Source organism: Stigmatopora argus, chromosome 16, assembly GCF_051989625.1.
Source record: "Stigmatopora argus isolate UIUO_Sarg chromosome 16, RoL_Sarg_1.0, whole genome shotgun sequence".
NCBI classification, from domain to species: Eukaryota; Metazoa; Chordata; class Actinopteri; order Syngnathiformes; family Syngnathidae; genus Stigmatopora; species Stigmatopora argus.
The window spans coordinates 1,136,095-1,153,735 of NC_135402.1; the positions used below are offsets into that span (position 1 = coordinate 1,136,095).

Consider the following 17,641-nt stretch of genomic DNA (forward strand, 5'->3'; position numbering starts at 1 on the left):
CGACCATCAACGTTGACTTGTTCGTTATATTTAAAAATAAGTATCCAATACTTGTCAAGATTACATAGAACTCTTGTGCTATTCAAGGCGCATTCCATGAACATTAAAGTAAATTACATCAATGTTCTATTTATTATACAACCCGATTTAATAAGCTATTTTCATTCATCAACAAAACGCCACTGTATATCCATTTAAATAGAGGTTGAGCATGATTTGCAAATCATTATTCTTTCTTGTTTCGCAACGTCATCTTCATAAAAACTGGGTTTTTTATATAGATAAATATAGAAAATACAACAATAAATATTTTTGGCGAATGTGCATGAAGGTGTGCACTTATACGATTGCTTTACGGCAGCTGTGCTGGCGTTGTAACGACATCTTATTATTCGCCACGGTCATTGGCTGGCCTTTTAGAATCAGGCCATCTGATTGGCCGTAACGGCTGTCACGCAACAGTACACCACCAATACACTTAACTCCTGACCTACTAACACAAATCCATGAGTCAGAAATGAGGCACATTGAAAGGGAAAAAAATCAAGAGGAAAATGTGCTTCTTTTGCCTTTTGTGAAAACTAGGCGACCCAGATATCTTTCACGTCTGGTCGGACAAATACATCGGTGAGGTGCGTCTTCTGGCCTGACGACAACGAGCGAGACCTATTTAAAACGAACGACAAGGTTTGGCTACAATGTGAGTAATATCGAATTTACGCCATCAATACCGAATACTTGAGCGGGCCAATTGATCACATTTGTCCTTTTCAATGTACACACGTGGTTCTGTTTGTTTATCATTCATTTTCTAGCCTAACACTTTTTTTAGACTTAACCTAATTGTTGTTCATAATAAACGGGTAATGACATAGGTGTGCCATTTTTACGCTGAAAACAGGAACCTTAATATTTGTAATAATGCTCCTTTTAGGGTGTGCGGGAACATTAATATGTGTAATAATGCTGCTTTTATGGTGTTTATTGGGACTGTAAAGTCACGTAGGCCTTGTTCCGAGTGATAAGTTTAGGGATTACGACACAGCGGTGCAAGCGAAAAACCGGTTGGGGCGATGATGGTGGACGTCAAAATGTTTCATTTTTCGAACACGGAACGTTCTTTGTCAGTGGTATCGCTTCGGTTACTTTCTTTTTTTAAATTTATTTTATTTTAGGGCGTCTATCCAACCTTTTCCGCCCGCGTCGGACTTAAGCGAGGCAATGATGTCATGTAACAGAAACAATGGCCACATTGTCTCCTTCCAGCCTGTTACGTCGATGTTTACACACAAACAAAGGCGAACAAAGTGTTTGGCTTTCGCCACACCGGCAGCCGAACGTTGCGTAAGGTCTGCAGCGACCGAAATTTCTGGTGGCGAGGGGGTCGTTGTTGTGTCATTCGAACAAAATGAAGGAATTCGGGGAGTGGGCGAGAAAGCGTCATGACTCCTACGGCTTCTTGTTCATATCAGAAAAGCGCCACATCGAAACTCCAGGTTTTTTTGTTTGTTTTTGAATTGGAAATGTCAACAATGACTTGGTGAAATCCCGCAATAAAATCTTATGGAAAAAAATCTTGGTTTTCATGGTTTTCAAAATAATTATATCCGCCTTTTTCCCTCTAAACTTTGTGCTAGATGCTCTTTTCCAAAAGAACACACTGTATTCCAATTTAGAACACTGAGTAATCTGGTTAAAAATCTGTGAAATCATGTGAAAGGTTTACGATATCCATTCCTTGCAACGGTCATTGATGGATTGGAAATATCATCCGCATTTAACACAGATACGGTCCACCAAAACAAACCCTTTCTTGCTGAAAAACCATTTTTTTAACAAAATCGCGTGTATATAACAGGACGATGTTACGCTTTTTGCTATGCAAAATTGAATGATCCTTTTCCCACCCCCTTGCCAATAATGCATTTTTCTGTCATCCCAACAGTTGATATTCTCGAGTCGAAGAGCTCAAGTAACACATGATGGTGACCAGTTGAAACCTTTGAGGGTCCTGAAAGCCACCCAAAAAAATGCAAGCGGTAAAGCTAGAAATGGACTCTAGCGAGTCCTACAGCGGAGATGACGCCCTGCTCCTGGCCGTCTCCACGTCTCCATTTGCAGCCAAAAGCGCCTGTCGCCGAAAACGGGAGTTCATCCCAGACGAGAGGAAGGACACCGTCTATTGGGAGCGGCGGCGCAAAAACAACGAGGCGGCCAAACGCTCCAGGGAAAAGCGGCGAATAAACGACATGGTGCTTGAGAATAAGCTCATGGCTCTGGGGGAAGAAAACTCCTCCCTCCGAGCTGAACTCTTGTCGCTCAAACTCAAGTTTGGCCTTTTGACCTCTGCGGCGTACGACCAGGAAGTGGAGAAATTGTCCGGCCGAACCGGCGCCCGACTCTACGGGCAATTTGTCCCGGCCGGCGAAGACCGGGATTCCTCCGGGAGGGGACCGGAGCCCCCTCAGCGGCGCGCTAGCTGCATTTCCGTCATCAAACATTCCCCGTGTGCATCCAAGGCGTGCGCTACGACGCAGGGGGGTTCGAGAAGCGCGGAGGTCAAACGGGAACCGACGGAGACCGGCGCTTTTCCACGCGAGGGAAGCAGTCCGTACGAACTCCTCCGGAACTACATGGCCGGCTCTTTGTCGAGGGTCTGCGCGCAACCCGCTACGTTCCCGCGAATGGCCAGGTCGTCCAGCAACTCCCCCGGAAGCTCGGACGACGGTGCCGTGAGCAAGTCCTCGGACGGCGAGGACGAACAGCGGGTCCCCAAGGGCCTGCTGTCCTCCGAGAGAAGCGTCATCGTGTCGGCGCACAAAGTGCCTGAGGCCGCTTCGTCGGCTCTGCCTCACAAACTGCGAATCAAAGCCAAGACCGTGCAGATTAAAGTAGAAGCCGTCGATCCCGAATACGAATCATCCCCCGGGAGCGAGCGTTTCCGGGCCTGGCGGTTCTCGCAGTCCTCGTCGTGCCCCTTGTCGGAACAGGTCACCGCCATTCAGGACTGGACTGGGCGCCCCGAGCAGTGGGATAAAAACAACGCCAACATGCCCATGGATCGTCCGCTTAGCGACGGGCCAAAAAAATAAAAATTGCTCTTATTGTATTTACTCACTCTCATTTCTTGTGCTCTGATTTTAAGCAGCGGGTACAAGTTTATAGCCAGCATTGTATTTTTTGCTGACATCATCACATCAAGTTCCACTGGCTGTTTGGCACATTTTGCCCTAATGTTGTGAACCGGCCATTTTTGCCTTAAAGATGAAATTCATTTTGGTTTCTGATTAATGTGATGCGGCAATCGCGTGTCGGAAAATGTTTTGGCAGATGTGTATTGTTTGGGGACATGCGTACTTGTTTGTATCCCTCTGCTTGGAATGTTCATCAGGTAATGTAATATTCTGGACAATTCAGTACAGTTATTAGCACTTTAATAAATTCGTAGCCAATTGTGGACAATTGTTTTTATACACAGCATTTCAGCAAAACATATGCTTATATGTGATTATTAACAAAAAAAGTCAATTTAACCAAATGGCTTTGATTAATGAGAAAATAATAACAGTAAGAGAATAATTGCACTGTCATCACCCAAAGCTAACTTTATCCCTAATCATTGATTGTGGTGGCAGCTGGTGAATGTTCATAAAACTTTTTACTATATATATTTTTGCTATTGTATACATATATTTTTTTTACAGTTTATCTTAGGCGTGTTATTTGTTTGCGTTTTTATGACATTAATTAATAAAATGAAAATATTCGATGTTTTGGTTCCCCAGACGCGGAATTTAGACGTCACGTGGTTCCATGACGCGTTCAGGTCAGAGTTCAAAGTCAGACGTTCCGCTTGCAAGCAAGTATGGCCGCCCTGGTTGGACGCGGGGCGCTTTTGCAAGCTTGTCGCGTAAACTTTACAGACAGCGCAAACGCCTGCAAGCTAGGCTCGCCTTACCTCGCTTCACGACGGTATGTGTGGTCCGCTAAAACCAAATTCCCGTCGCTGGGCTTTGGCCCAGTGGGGCGAGGGTACAGCTCGGACGCAAAGGACGATTTGGTCTTGAGGTATCTTGACGGAGAAGACCACGGTAAGCTGGCTTCTCTAATGTTAATTGTTATTGTTGCCGTTGTTCATTTGTACAGTACGATAGGAATTGCTTTGCATAAAGTTCTGCCAAGCTTTTCCATGGTTGTCTGGTTACCATACATTTTACAATTGAAATGTTATTAATTTCGCTATTTATAGTTTTAAGGTCACCTATTGTTTTAAATTCGTGAAATTGGTGTTTTCTTAAAGTCACCCCTGACGCCATGTTGTTTCAGGTATCGTCGTAGTTGGGATAAACCGGCCAAAAGCCAAAAATGCTATAAGCAAAAACCTGGTGAAAATGGTAGGTATTACTTTTTAATTGCCATTTGTAACCATAAAGCATGGCGAGTATTATACACTTGTCAATTTGATAAATGCTGAAGCAACATTCATTCACTTTATTTTGCATCGCTTATCCTCACATTGTCCTGTTAAATGTGTTGCATTCAAATTTTCACAATGTGTTTGTTTTTCCAGATGACTGAGGCAGTGGGGGATATTAAAAAGAACAACAAAGTACGCAGTGTCATTATATGCAGTTTAGTTCCAGGGATCTTTTGTGCTGGTAGGTTTATATTTATTTTTGTCCAAGAAATTATACTGTGAATTGCAAGCAAATGTTCATATCAGACATACAATTCAGTTTTTTATATGCTAATGTTATTTATTAATGGGGAAAGCGTTCTTAAAGATGTATAACATTGTGTGGAAAAGTAATTACCCGATAAAATATTGAAATGAAACGTTTTGGAAGCTGTTTGAACTATACATTTTTTTCTTTGTAAATAAAATTACAATTGATAAACTACATTTGGTGTTATTGTGAGTGATATTTACATTAATTTGATGATGGTAGAATAGGAAAAATGGGGAAAAGTTAAACTTTGACAAGGCAGCAAGAAGTACTTTTTCACTTTTATGCTTCTAAGAAGCCTTTAGACTGAGGAGAATGCTTTTTACAGTTTTTAATTCATATTTTTTAGGAGCTGACCTTAAAGAGAGGGCCAAGATGCAGCAAAGTGAAGTAGGACCATTTGTGTCCAAAGCAAGAGCGCTCATCACTGAATTGGGTAAACTTTTTTTCTGCTTTCATTCTCTATTGGGTTTGTTTCTGTACTATCTTCAAATGAGGGGTTGATATTCTGTTCAGATGGTATTTTGGGGAGACTTTAGAGTTTATCTGGAGAAGTTTTACTGGTGGGGGACTTCTGCAGTACCAAAATTAAAATGTTTTTTATGCATCTGATGTGTTGGAAGTAATAAGTTAATTTTGAGAATCCTCCCTATTTTTGCTAACAGGTAACCTACCCATGCCGACAATAGCTGCACTGGATGGAGCTGCCTTAGGAGGAGGCTTGGAAATGGCCCTGGCGTGTGACCTTCGAGTTGCCTGTAAAATTATTTTTTGCATTTTATTTGGAAATATGAAGCCTAACAATATCCTGTTTTTTTAAATTGAGCTATGATGTAATGTGCCCTTGTTAAATAAACCATGTAATGCTTTCAATGATTGAAACAGTTGTTCAAGTTATCATTTGATAGGAATCTAATATTTGTGTCTCTCTTCTCCCCCAGCAAACTCTGCAAAAATGGGACTGGTTGAGGCAAAACTTGCCATTATTCCTGGGGCAGGTAAGACTATTAATTATGATATTCATTTTTCAAGAACACAAAAAAGAGTATTCGCTGGAGAGTGATGTATATTATTTTGAAATTGGTGAGGGAAAGCATAGTGTATAGTTTTGTGCTTTAATTTACGGCGCCTCCTTTTCCCCTCACGTAGGAGGTACGCAGCGCCTTCCCAGGGTCGTTGGCGTGTCCCACGCCAAAGAGTTAATCTACACGGCCCGCGTGGTGGACGGGACCGAGGCCTGTCGCTTGGGTCTGGTCAGTCACTCGGTGGAGCAGAATAAGAACGGAGATGCGGCCTACCTTCGCGCGCTGGAACTTGCACGTGAGATTAACCCGCAGGTGAGCAAAGTTCAGAATTTTTATTAATTTTTTATTTTTTCCCCCTTGGTTGTGTGGTCAAAGTTTCATTCTTCCTCTCCACAGGGTCCAATTGCTGTCAGGATGGCGAAACTGGCCATCAATCAAGGTATAGAGGTAAGACATTCATTCGGCAGACAGTGATTGGACGGCCAATTTTTATTGACGATGGGTTTTCTACGCCGGCTCCTTCCTCCCAAATAAAATGGCCGCCGCGAATGAGGTCATCAATGGTGTTAGTGTTGTAGATGAAGTTAAAGTTTCACTTGAATTACTGGTTAAATGGCCTAGATATTTTATTGGGTATTAAAGAATGGTTGTAAGTTTCGAGTGTTGATGTCACGGTGTCTTTCAGGTGGACCTGTCCACGGGTTTGGCTATTGAAGAAGCATGCTATGCCCAAGTGAGTACAAGGAAATGCGTTTTTTAATTAAATTTATTTTGAAATGCTACAGTGCGCTGGTCAAAAGGGGTTTAAATGTGTACCCTTTTGAAAATATTTGTATGGAACAAAAAAATGTAGGTTCAACATTCATTCTGAAATTGAAATAATCCAAACATTCAGTGCCAAGGACGATTGAACTTGACTTTTGATTTTTGTTTTGTTTTCATGGCTTGAATTGAATGCCTATTTTATTATTAAATTTTTATGCAATTTTTTTTTGCCAAAATGAAAAACAAACTGACCAAACTGATGTCACCAGTAGATGGCAACCATTCACCGTTTTAGATTTCTATTTTACATACGAGTACTATTTGCCTATTATAACAACTATTCATGTATATTTTGTTTATCTTTTTTTTTCTCGATTTATATATTTTTCCATTATTTCATACTTTAATCCCTTAATTATTTTGAATTCACTACTTAAAGATTTTTTTCCACTTAATTATTTAAAAAAAATATATATTTTTTTCTTTTTGTAAAAGTCATAAAAATGTGAAAATCCACGCTGAAACTCGTTAGCCACTTTTGCTACTTGGGCTCAGGCCTGAAGGGAAAAAAGTTATAATAATCTTGGCCATGTCTGGTCTACTTTAAACCGCGATATTCGAGGGATTACTGTTTTCTTTGTTTATTTTTTCCCCTATTAATGTATATATATTTTTGTTTTCAAAGGTTATACCCACTAAAGATCGACTGGAGGGTTTGGCCGCCTTCAAGGAAAAGCGGCGTCCTCACTTCAAGGGAGAGTGAGTCGCCGACTCCCCCCGAAAAACATTGAAGAGTTCTGCCTTAACTTTTGTCATACCACCGCTTCCGACATGCAAGTGAACGTTGGCTCGAGCAGCCGCAGATGAAGCAAGCCATGACCTCTGGTGGATGGCTGCTGTAGCTCTAACACCACAATACCGTATCCTACCAAGCGAGTTACGCAAAGTGATTGCCATAAAAGCCATATACGTGAGTTTGATTTTAGTTCTCGGGCCAATGAAAAAAAAAAAGTGCATTGCCGTGAGCAGTTTTGCAAATCAAAGTCATCACAATTACTTCTAGAAGTTGTTTTGCCAAATATGTTTTTTTTCTTCCAAAATGACCTAATGGAGTGAAATGTATGGCCATAGCGCACACTTTAAAGGCTGCATGGCTTCGTAGTTTGACGTGAAAGGTTATCTTTCGTCTGAAATGCTACCTTCCTTTTATTTTGAAAATCTGTAATTTGTATGTACGTTTCTTCATGTATTGTTTTTTGTCTAAAAAGCCTCATTTGGACCGTTGCAATCAGAATATACATCTTTGTAACCTAACACAGTCCATACAGAAAAATGTTGTGATGACATTGATCATGGGAAACTGCATTCGACAAATGAAAAAAAAATAGTGTCCTATTTTTAAATATCTGTCATGATTTTGGTGCAAAGGAAAAATGCCAATTTGAGCCTCTTTTTATTTAACTTGAGCATAACTTAGTACTTGTTTTGTTGATTTGTGCTTTAAATGCTCTTATTGTTAAGTCAGATCAGCAGAAGTGACTTAATGAAGGCAAAAAGCAACGGGTGAGTCTTTGGTAAGGTGTCAAAGTCACTGGAATATATGCATCAAGTCCATTTAATTTGTTTATATGCTTGAGAAAGAAGCATCCTCATAAAAATGAATTCAAACTTGACCATACCAAGATTTTTTTTTGTTTATTTGCAGAAACAGAAAAGGTATTGCTACAAGTTTAATATACAATTGTCCGACACGATAATGACCGATGATTTCTAGATTCATTGTGCAATGTCGTAATAATATTGCCGTAGTCTTGGCTCAATAACGGCAAATGTCGGTCTTTTGTCAACCCTGTAAGACAAGAAAACAAGGCATGGCTTGGACGGATATCCTAAAAAAATGAATTTAAATGGCAAAAAAAATAGTTGGACCAGATGTTGCTAATTTCATGGAGCTAGTCAACTTCAATCGCATCCAATCAAAGCGACTCCTCTCATTCCCTTTAAACAAAACGCTAATTTTGCACTGTCTCAAGATGACAAAGCTACTATACCCCCCGAAAAACTGTTTTTCTTGTCCTATGAAGTGAAGCATGTATACATTTGTTTATCAAAAAATGGTTTTCACTTGCACGTTATCCCAACTGAAATAAGGACGTGTCTGCGATGATGATGATGCAATTGAATGATTAAATCGTTCTTCCGAACATGCCGTATCACATTTTCTTGCTCAATCAATGACTCATTTGTGGCTTACTCGTAGGTCCAGCAAGTCTTCATGAGGTTAGCCATCTCTTCTGGACAGTTTGACGGGGCGTCCATTCGCATTCCACTCTCGATCATTTGCAAAACATTATTTCCTCTCATTCCCTGTGGAAAGAAGAAGGTACCCAATCCAACGCCACGTCAAGTGAATGCAAGTCTTACCCTGTAGGGCTTCTCTCCGTACGAGTACGCCTCCCACATGAGCACCCCGAAGCTCCAGACGTCACTTTTGCTGGAGAATTTGAAGAAATTGATGCACTCCGGTGCGTACCATTTCAGCGGCCACTTCCCGTGACCCTTGGCCTGAAGAAACGTGCACGTTAGGGGTGTCAACGTCCATTATTTCGCCTTCCATTTCCACCTGGCGGAAGAAGCGACGACCTTGTAGTAGTTCTGGTCCTCGGCCACCATTTTGGAGAGACCAAAGTCGCTTATTTTGGCGTAGTGCTGGGTGACCAGCAGGACGTTCCGAGCCGCCAGGTCCCGGTGGACAAAGTTGTTCTCCTCCAGGTACTTCATCCCCATGGACACCTGGTGCACCAGCTCGGTGAGGTTGGGAACCGTCGTGTGCCTGCGAAGACGGAGAGGTTGGGCGGAGTCGGCGAGAACTCGCCGGGGACCGGACGTAAGACGCACTTGTTCTTCTGCAGGAACTTGTGGAGCGGCCCCAGGTCGGCCAGCTCCATCACCAGCATGAGGCTCTCGGCCTCGCAGATGCCGATCATCCTGACGATGTAAGGATTGTCCAACTGCTGCATGACGTCGGCCTCCCGTAGCATTTCTTCGCGAACCGACGCGCCACCCTCCTCGTCCTTGAGGATTTTCACAGCGACTGGTTGCGTCATCCTAACGCCCGAAGAAAAGAAAAACGAAAACCTTGTGTCTATTCCAGGGTTGGCAAACTCCGGTCCTGGAGAACCCCTATCCGGTCTGTTTTACATATCTCCCTCCTCTAGCACCCCTGAATCAAATGATCAACTCATTACCTAGGTCTTCAATGTCTTCTGTGTCTGTGCTTGCTACTGCAACCAAGGGAATTTCCCGAATATGGGATGAAATATAGTTGTAATCTTATCAGCAAGATGTCCAGAAACTTGATACCGATCCAGATGATTTGATTCAGGTGTGTCTCCTCCCACCAACACACCTGAATCGAATCATCTGGATCGGTATCAAGTTTCTGGACATCTTGCTGATTAGATTACAACTATATTTCATCCCATATTTGGGAAATTCCCTTGGTTGCAGTAGCAAGCACAGACACAGAAGACACTGTAGACCTAGGTAATGAGTTGGTCATTTGATTCAGGTGTGGTGGAGGAGCCGGATATGGAAAACAGACTGGATAGGGGCTCTCCAGGACCGGACTTGGCCATCCCTGGTCTGTTCCATACGTCCGTTAGAGTGTTGTGGAGAAAATAGGTTTGCACTGTCATTTTAGAACTGAAAGTCGTAGGTTTTAAGGAATGGTTGGTGAAACAGTTGGGCCTTTGTTTCTTAGAATTCATGGGATTGTTCTGTGCTTATAACTTGTACGAATCTGAAAATGCGGTGTCTGTAAAACGTAAGATTGGGGGGGAAGTTCAATATGTGTCAGAAACTCATTGGCTAAGCTGAACAAAGTGCCTGAACATGTCAAGGTTGAAAGGTTACGCCGTCGCAAGCCACCTTTGTTCTTAGCTAAGAGGGGCCAAATCCAAAAATTGTGATGTTAAGACGAAATGCAATGGAAGTAGAAGCTTACGCTTTGTTCTTGTAGAAGCCCTTCCTGACCGTCCCGAAGTTTCCGGAACCCAGTTCTTCGTTCTCCAATTGGAGCTGTTCGTAATTGACGGTGGAATTCCGCAGCTGTTCGGGATCGGCGTACGTCCTGTCGTAAACCGGCGTGTCCATCGGCAACGACTCTAAAGGACAAACCACGTCACCTTATCGGTAAGTCGATCCATGAACTTTTTCCTCGTGATTGACTATCATTTCCGCCACAACGTGTGTTCTGTTAGATTGCCACTTCAATGGTTCATTTTAACGGCGCTTGCGTATTTGGATTTGGAATGAAACGGGTCCTGCTAGGAAATACGTAGACATGTCGATCAAGCGGTGGGCTAGAAGTTTGAAAATAAAATCCTAGCTCGCGAGTACACCTACCTCTGGCAATGATCCAATTATTGGGCGCCTGCTGGTTGTTGAAGTTTGCATCATTGTTTTCGCGCCGAGATCTGCGGCTCTGGGGAGAACCACGCGACCATTCATTTGAAGGGTGTACCAATTTGAAATACTTGGTTAAAATTGAAGCTTCAGGAGTTGCTCACCTTGTGTCGGCCGCCGATGGAAACGGTTTTCATTTTGGCAAGAAGGCCTTCGGCTGCATTTTGCTGGGATTTTTTCGGTGGAGGCGATCAGGAAAACCGGGACGTAAAAACACGACAATGAAGGTTTTGAAGGCGCCCATTGAAAAGAATGTTCTACTGAAGAATGTTGGTTGACCTGCCGTCCTATCGGCATGGCATTACGGCCAAATTCTTCTAATGGCTATCCTACTTGCTATTATTTTTAGTGTTCAAACAAAGAGAAAAGACTTACAAATAGTGAAGTGAAGCCAGGTGAATCTTGCGGTAGCAACGACTGCCCTAAAAGAGCTGAGACCAAAACATAGCATGTGCTTTTGTTCCACTTCAACTCCAACACATTTCTAGTAGCTTTGTACCGCACCTGTGTCTTCATCAGGTCGTGGTGTGGCTTCCGTGAGAACTTGCAGGAGGCCGTCCGGTTTGTACGAATAGTGTTCCACCAGCTGGCGTCAAGAGAAAGACTTTTGTGAGCCGTAATACGTGCGGCAAAATCGAAGCTATTATTTAGACATATTCCCAAACCCAACTGAGACCAAATGGTAAAGGCATTTTTTTTCTTAACCTGCCAAAGAGTGTCAAACTTCTTGCCATCCGGTATGGAGAGCTTGCCATTCCTGTCCTGGTCCACGCGGTAATGCATCACTTCTCCTTGGTGTAATAAACAAAGAGCAAAGGATCCGTTGGCGTCCCTCTGACGGATGCTGAAGACGGAAGGAACGGGAAATGGAAATGAAAAGATGGAAAAAAAGCTGTGGTTACCGCGGCGAGCGCTTTTTTTCAGTTCCAGTTTGTTTGATTTCATATTAACGGACATATCTATCTTCATGTTAATGAACATACATAGTATGTCGACATGTAAGATTGTAGCCGAGGGCTAATTTCCATCTTATGATGGCAATTTTGTCGGTATAACAGCCTGGCTTTAAGATGATTGGCCAAGAAGTTCAGAGACGGGGGTTGACGTATTCTAATTGCTATTGAGTTCCAGGTATGAAGAGAGAAGGTGCTTTGGCTAATTTAGCATTCTTTTTGAAGGGAACTACACAGTCACCTCTAGAGCCAGCCAAAGTTGATCTGTTGGAATTTTTGGGGTCCAAAATCTTGAAGTGGTGGCATCTGCATTTTTAACACTATTGTCCCAGTTAAGGCGTTTTTGTTTGTTTAATATCTGACAGTGGTGGTGGTGGTGGCTTTTTTGGTTTTCTGTCCAATAACTTTTGAACTTTGTTGCATCTGCGATAAGATTAGAGCCACTCTAATCATACTGTAACAGAGTGTATTGTATGTATTACATGTGAGATGTATCTAACAGTGGAATCGCCGCTTACTGTCACCCTTCCTCTTTTCTGGCTATTTCAGGAAGCAGCTAGCGGAAACCGCCTGCCCGCCTCGACATATGTGTGATGTGTTTCTTCAGCCGACCATGACCTTTTCTCAGCGCGACTTTTTCACAAAAAAAGTAAGCGATTGTCCTCGAGCTACTTTGCACAAAGCACATTTTGGAAATACACCCCTAAGTCAAGCGCCCAAACTGTAATGAGCAATGAGTACACTGAATGTTTCTGATCACTGTTTGAAAAATTGCCTTCCAATTTGGTGCTGCAAAAGTTCAAAAGATTACTGGTAAGTTTTTTTAACCAGAAACGGTGGAAACTTATTGTTTTCCTGCCCCCAAAATTTCAGTTATTATGGCGAAAAACAAAACAAAACATGAATTGTGCATACTCACAAGACCAAATTCAAGCACGATCATATTGATTTTTAAAGTATTGTATTTGACGCCTTCTGAAAAACCCCTATGGGAGAACTCCACTTATTTTCCCAAGGAATTCCCAAATATCTATCCTTTAATTTCAAGCACTTGAGCCAAAGAAAAACCACTTACAGAAACGTTCCATTAGTCCGGGAGCCATTTTGAAGCCTGGCCTCGGAATCCTCTCGACTTATTTTCCCGTGGAACCATGGCATCCGTTGGTGAGCGGTGGCTGCGATCAGTTTCTCCAAACGCGGCCTCTGGCTGATGATGGCTTGCTCCAGCGCCGCCCCCTGCCCAGACTCGAGCGTTTCAGGTCTGGCTAAACCCCCCCTAAAAAAAAAACCCACGAGCGTCCACCACCGACCTGCAAGTTCCAGGTCTGCTTGACGTACTCCTGGATGAGTTTTTCCTTCAAGTCCTCAAAGGGTCCCACCTTGGGCTGCGTGTTCTTGGGCCGGTGGCACGGCTTCTTCAGTCGACACACCAGGCCGTCCATCTCCCGGGAGTGGTAGTCGATCACGTCCAGGGGGCCGCCGTGACTCTTGCCCCCGGCGATGGCGTAGGAGTCGTTGGCCTCCCGTTCGATGGTGTAGTGGTAGCAGCGGCCCGAGTGGAAGACGGAGAGCGCGAAGCCTCCCAAGTGGTTTCGACTTTGCCTCAACAGAAAGGAGCCGCTGACGGCGCCCCCCGCCTGGAGAAAGTCCTCGGCCTCCTCTCTGGTGATGTTGCCGTAGAAGAACGGCAGACTGTTGACACTGTCAGCCATGGTTGGCCACCGCTCGCCGGCTACGACACTTTCAGATAATTCACCTGAGGTGGGCAAAAAAAAAGCATATCAAATACATATTGGGAAAAACAAAGTATGGCAAATTGGTACACGGTCGATTGGTCGCCAGTCTTTTGGTCGCCCGTTGTCGCGGTCGGGGTGACCAAAAAATCGCGGCCAAAAGACCGCGACCAAAAAAACGGCGACCAATCGACTGCACACGGGCAAATTTATCCTCACTAAATACCAGTTCAATTAATGACAGTGTCACTAGGTTAATATAGTTTGATACTGTTTTTTTTTTCATTTTTGAGGGTGCGTGGCTCAGTTAGAAATTGTTCGCCAGCCCAGAGGTCGTGGGTTTGATTCCCTGCCGCCAATTTTACATACAGTGCAGATCGATTCCCGTATTTTAGAGCAATAATGCAAACTACAATACAACTCGTAAATGACAAATTATATGTAGTATTCATTCATTTTCCGCTTATCTTCTCAGGGATCAGGGGGTGCCGGAGCCTCCCCCAGCCGACGATGGCCAGCGGGAGTGGGACACCCTGAATTGGTAGCCAGCCAATTACCATCTTATGTATATGTAAGTATATTTATGGAATCTATGTATCATACTTTCACACGTGTAGGGCGTGTGCGGTCGATTGGTCGCCGGTCTTTTGGTCGCCGATTTAAATGCTAATTATCACTTGCCTTCTGGGCGACCAAAAGACCGGTGACCAAAAGATTGGCGACCAATCGACCGTGTACAGTGTAGGCACATGTATTCAAGTATATTTATGAAATAGATGTATTAAAGTGGTTCTTATTGGCACCTCTTTAAATATGAACCAATTTTAGATGATTCTCGATTCATGTGACAAAAATGTACACGTATTTTCCAACCATTTAGCGTAATTTAGGACATTATTATCTCCCCGAAGGACCAAACTAATATTCTAATACAGTTTAAAAGGTCCAATAAATCCTTGACTTATCATTCCCTTAAAATAGTTTGGTGTCTGACAGAGCATGAATATATTTAAAATAGATTGATCGTGTATACTTACTGTATCTTCTGTAGCTGGAAATACAAGGTTGTAAAGTCTTCAGTTTTTCAAGCAGTCCAAGAGCGTAAGCCACATGGCCGTAAGTCCAATTGAACGGGATAAAAAGCAGCGTCCGTTGACGTTGAAATGCGAGCGCGGTGGAAAGGTGGCATGCTCGAGCTTCCTCATTTCGGAGGCCGCCTCGACAAATGGATGCGTTTACTTCCCCCTTTTTTTCTTTTAAGAACGTTGAACTAGCCAGAAGCTACCAACGAGCGATAGATCCACTGAAAAAACACACAGATGACGCCAGAATCAATTGATTTGAATGCTTATTAATACACGTTTAAGGATGATTTAGCTTATTTCATGCAAACCTTTGAGGCCACCACAAGGATACTTTGACATAATCAGCGGATTTCAAGATCAACTCCTTAACAATCGGATGTTAAAAATCTACGAAAATTTACTTTGTTAATATTTATTATAATAGTCCACTAACATTCAATCCATTTTTGGAGAGAAATTATTTCCCATATTTCGGCTAAAACTCACTTTCTCCCAAAAAATGAAAAAAAAAATGGACGTCTTTTAAATCAATTACACGTTAACCCTTCAAAGCCCGAACCAATAAGCCTCGAATCAAAAAGCCTACAAATTATCAAATGTAACTGTCCATAAATTAGTATCATTATTATAAAATCCACCAATTTTCATCCTGGTGAAAAAAAAATCCCATCACTCAAAATTCCGATATCAAATATGACGCATTTAGGGTTAAAATAAAACAACTGTCAATCACGTGCAGTGGCCAAATGAAACTTACCATACCGGAAGGAAGTACCTCAAGTTCCTTGAGTATTTGCTTTCTCAATATTTACCTCTCACTTTTGCTCAAGAATCTTTAGAAAGTGTAAAGTTAGTACCCATAAATAGATTTAAATATAGGCGGAACGATGGTTGGGTTTATAAACATTGTAATGATTAGCCAGTACATACCATTATAGCTAGCCTTATATGTATAATATGTCAAAAAAACATTACATTATGTTACGTAATTTAGCAAAACTTACCACGCACACACAAATAACTTTTTGGACAAACATTAGTACACTGTATGTATCTGATACACAAACTGCTACAGATTGCACAACACCGTCAGATTAAAAAATAATAATAATAATAATAATTGTATATGTGTCAATTACCACCACAGTGAGATGATGATCTGAAATGTTTACTTCCTCAAATTGCTTTTACGACAGCTTCATCTTCGCATGACACAGCAAGTCAGACAATTTTTACAAAACTTCTACACAAACTTTTATCTCAAAAAGTAGGCAAAATACAGTCGGGGGGCCACTTTTGGCCCATCCACAGTCTTGTAAGTGGCCCTCAAAAATACAAAATAAAACTAATCTCTAGATCTGTAGTTACTTACGCAACTATATTAACTCTGTTTGAAAATATAAACTTGTTTTGTTTTATTTCATCTTTTTAAAAAAAGGATTATGTATATTTTTCATAGTGTACACCTCGCTTTCCCCAATTTGATAAGCTCTCGGTCCTTGGCCATCTGTCGGCTTAACCTGGGCCTCGCTAGCCAGCGTCATCACTTTCTCCATCTGCCATGCCCAGCCCGCTATAAATGCCATACAATAGCCTGACTTTAGTAAAAGCAGCGTGGGTCGGATCAGCTCAAACGCGTCTAAACGTTTCGGCCTGTTTTTCATTAGAATCACACAAAAATGGATAACCTAGCTGGTTAGTTATTAAATAGCACTGGTAAAAATATGAATTAAAGCAATACTAACCATTTGGTGTAAATGACCATGCGAATTGGAAAGGGCTTCCAACTAATTTAATAATGAAAATAACGTTTATACTCAAAAAAAGGACAATCCATAGGAGCTGACATTTCGGGGTTAACTTGACGTTAAAAGTATGGACTAAGGATAGACAAAATACACGTTCTTCTCTCCATATACTGTTTTTGTTAGTATAGAATAGAAAATAAGTCAATTTCAGAGATTCCAATCTGTTTAAAAGTGACCCATTTATTATTGGGATACTTTACATTATGACAAAAACTCACTTGGAACATTTTTAGTATAGAAAACACAAATAGAAGAAATGTGTCATGATTCTGCGAATTTGACGCATGCGTTTAATCAAATTTGCACAATTTAACAGTCAACTTAACAAACACACATGCTCATGGTAGCGTTTCTCTGTTTCATCATCTATTTTTATTCTTTTGATATTTCCCTTCACTGGCCGGCTATTTCTGAGCCGATGTGCCCCATTTACATGGCAAATGACTGACATCTGGTGGAGGGCCTTATGAAATAAATAATATTGATACACAGTAGTATATACATGCGAATAGAGGTCATACTCACGCGATGGAATGCAGTCCTCGACATTTGGCATGATCCATCATGGTGGCCCACTCGGCAATCATCTTAATTTCGCAAATTCCTTTTCCAAGGGAAGGGCGGCTGCCATCCCATCACCGGTGCTTTGGGATGCTGGCGTCCCATCGCTGCCGGATTTCTCAACCACTTCCCATTGGTCCAAATGCACAAACACCAGCTCATCTGGCTGACCAATCGCGTCGAAGCACAGCCGCGCTCGCAAATCCTTCCGAACGCCACCGTGAGCTGGACTTTAGGGCGTCGGTACGCTTAATCGCCTGTAGGTGTCAGTGTTGCTAAAGTATCAATCACCGAAACCACAAGGCTAGTTTTATTACGAAACTAAAATGTGACCGTTTTAGATTTGTGAGAAGTGGAACGCTGTAACATATGCTAAGGTATGATTATATACTGGATTAGGAAGATAAAGGAGTAGGAAAAGATGTATTTATACTTTGTCACATTTTTTTCACGTGTAAATGAGCAGAGGAAATCATGGGAAAGTCAGCCAGCATTTTAAAAAAATATATTTTGATGA

General features: G+C 42.2%; 3 protein-coding genes across 3 annotated transcripts; 2 read left to right on the forward strand and 1 right to left on the reverse strand.

Moving 5' to 3' along the window:
• The first annotated feature begins 451 nt into the window (after positions 1-451).
• On the forward strand, positions 452-3,109 carry nfil3 (nuclear factor, interleukin 3 regulated). Its single transcript, XM_077622928.1, has 2 exons — positions 452-700; positions 1,946-3,109. Exon 2 carries the CDS (start codon positions 2,031-2,033, stop codon positions 3,090-3,092), a length of 1,062 nt encoding a protein of 353 aa, XP_077479054.1. The 5' UTR covers positions 452-700; positions 1,946-2,030; the 3' UTR covers positions 3,093-3,109.
• Positions 3,110-3,815: 706 nt separating this feature from the next.
• On the forward strand, positions 3,816-8,721 carry auh (AU RNA binding protein/enoyl-CoA hydratase). Its single transcript, XM_077622929.1, has 10 exons — positions 3,816-4,091; positions 4,327-4,394; positions 4,571-4,658; positions 5,077-5,163; positions 5,393-5,485; positions 5,669-5,725; positions 5,877-6,064; positions 6,149-6,199; positions 6,438-6,485; positions 7,203-8,721. Exons 1-10 carry the CDS (start codon positions 3,866-3,868, stop codon positions 7,278-7,280), a joined length of 984 nt encoding a protein of 327 aa, XP_077479055.1. The 5' UTR covers positions 3,816-3,865; the 3' UTR covers positions 7,281-8,721.
• Positions 8,198-17,330, reverse strand: syk (spleen tyrosine kinase). The gene is made up of 15 exons (XM_077622922.1): positions 17,089-17,330; positions 14,708-14,973; positions 13,248-13,693; positions 13,013-13,173; positions 11,690-11,828; positions 11,489-11,570; positions 11,360-11,415; positions 11,089-11,151; positions 10,925-11,003; positions 10,524-10,683; positions 9,416-9,625; positions 9,161-9,350; positions 8,942-9,082; positions 8,772-8,884; positions 8,198-8,366 (listed from the first exon to the last, which is right to left on the reverse strand). Exons 3-15 carry the CDS (start codon positions 13,647-13,649, stop codon positions 8,294-8,296), a joined length of 1,869 nt encoding a protein of 622 aa, XP_077479048.1. The 5' UTR covers positions 13,650-13,693; positions 14,708-14,973; positions 17,089-17,330; the 3' UTR covers positions 8,198-8,293.
• Positions 17,331-17,641: the final 311 nt, after the last annotated feature.

What these genes read in the sequence shown, in the direction of transcription:
- nfil3 (XM_077622928.1), top strand. Translation starts at nt 2,031, where the DNA reads ATGCAAGCGGTAAAGCTAGAAATGGACTCTAGCGAGTCCTACAGCGGA.
- auh (XM_077622929.1), top strand. Translation starts at nt 3,866, where the DNA reads ATGGCCGCCCTGGTTGGACGCGGGGCGCTTTTGCAAGCTTGTCGCGTA. An exon ending in TCTTGACGGAGAAGACCACG is followed by an intron (nt 4,092 to 4,326) that starts GTAAGCTGGCTT and finishes ATGTTGTTTCAG; the next exon opens with GTATCGTCGTAGTTGGGATA. An exon ending in TGCCATTATTCCTGGGGCAG is followed by an intron (nt 5,726 to 5,876) that starts GTAAGACTATTA and finishes CCCCTCACGTAG; the next exon opens with GAGGTACGCAGCGCCTTCCC.
- syk (XM_077622922.1), bottom strand. Translation starts at nt 13,649, where the DNA reads ATGGCTGACAGTGTCAACAGTCTGCCGTTCTTCTACGGCAACATCACC. An exon ending in AGCAGACCTGGAACTTGCAG is followed by an intron (nt 13,174 to 13,247) that starts GTCGGTGGTGGA and finishes GAGTCTGGGCAG; the next exon opens with GGGGCGGCGCTGGAGCAAGC. An exon ending in GGCTTCTACAAGAACAAAGC is followed by an intron (nt 9,626 to 10,523) that starts GTAAGCTTCTAC and finishes TTCGGGCGTTAG; the next exon opens with GATGACGCAACCAGTCGCTG.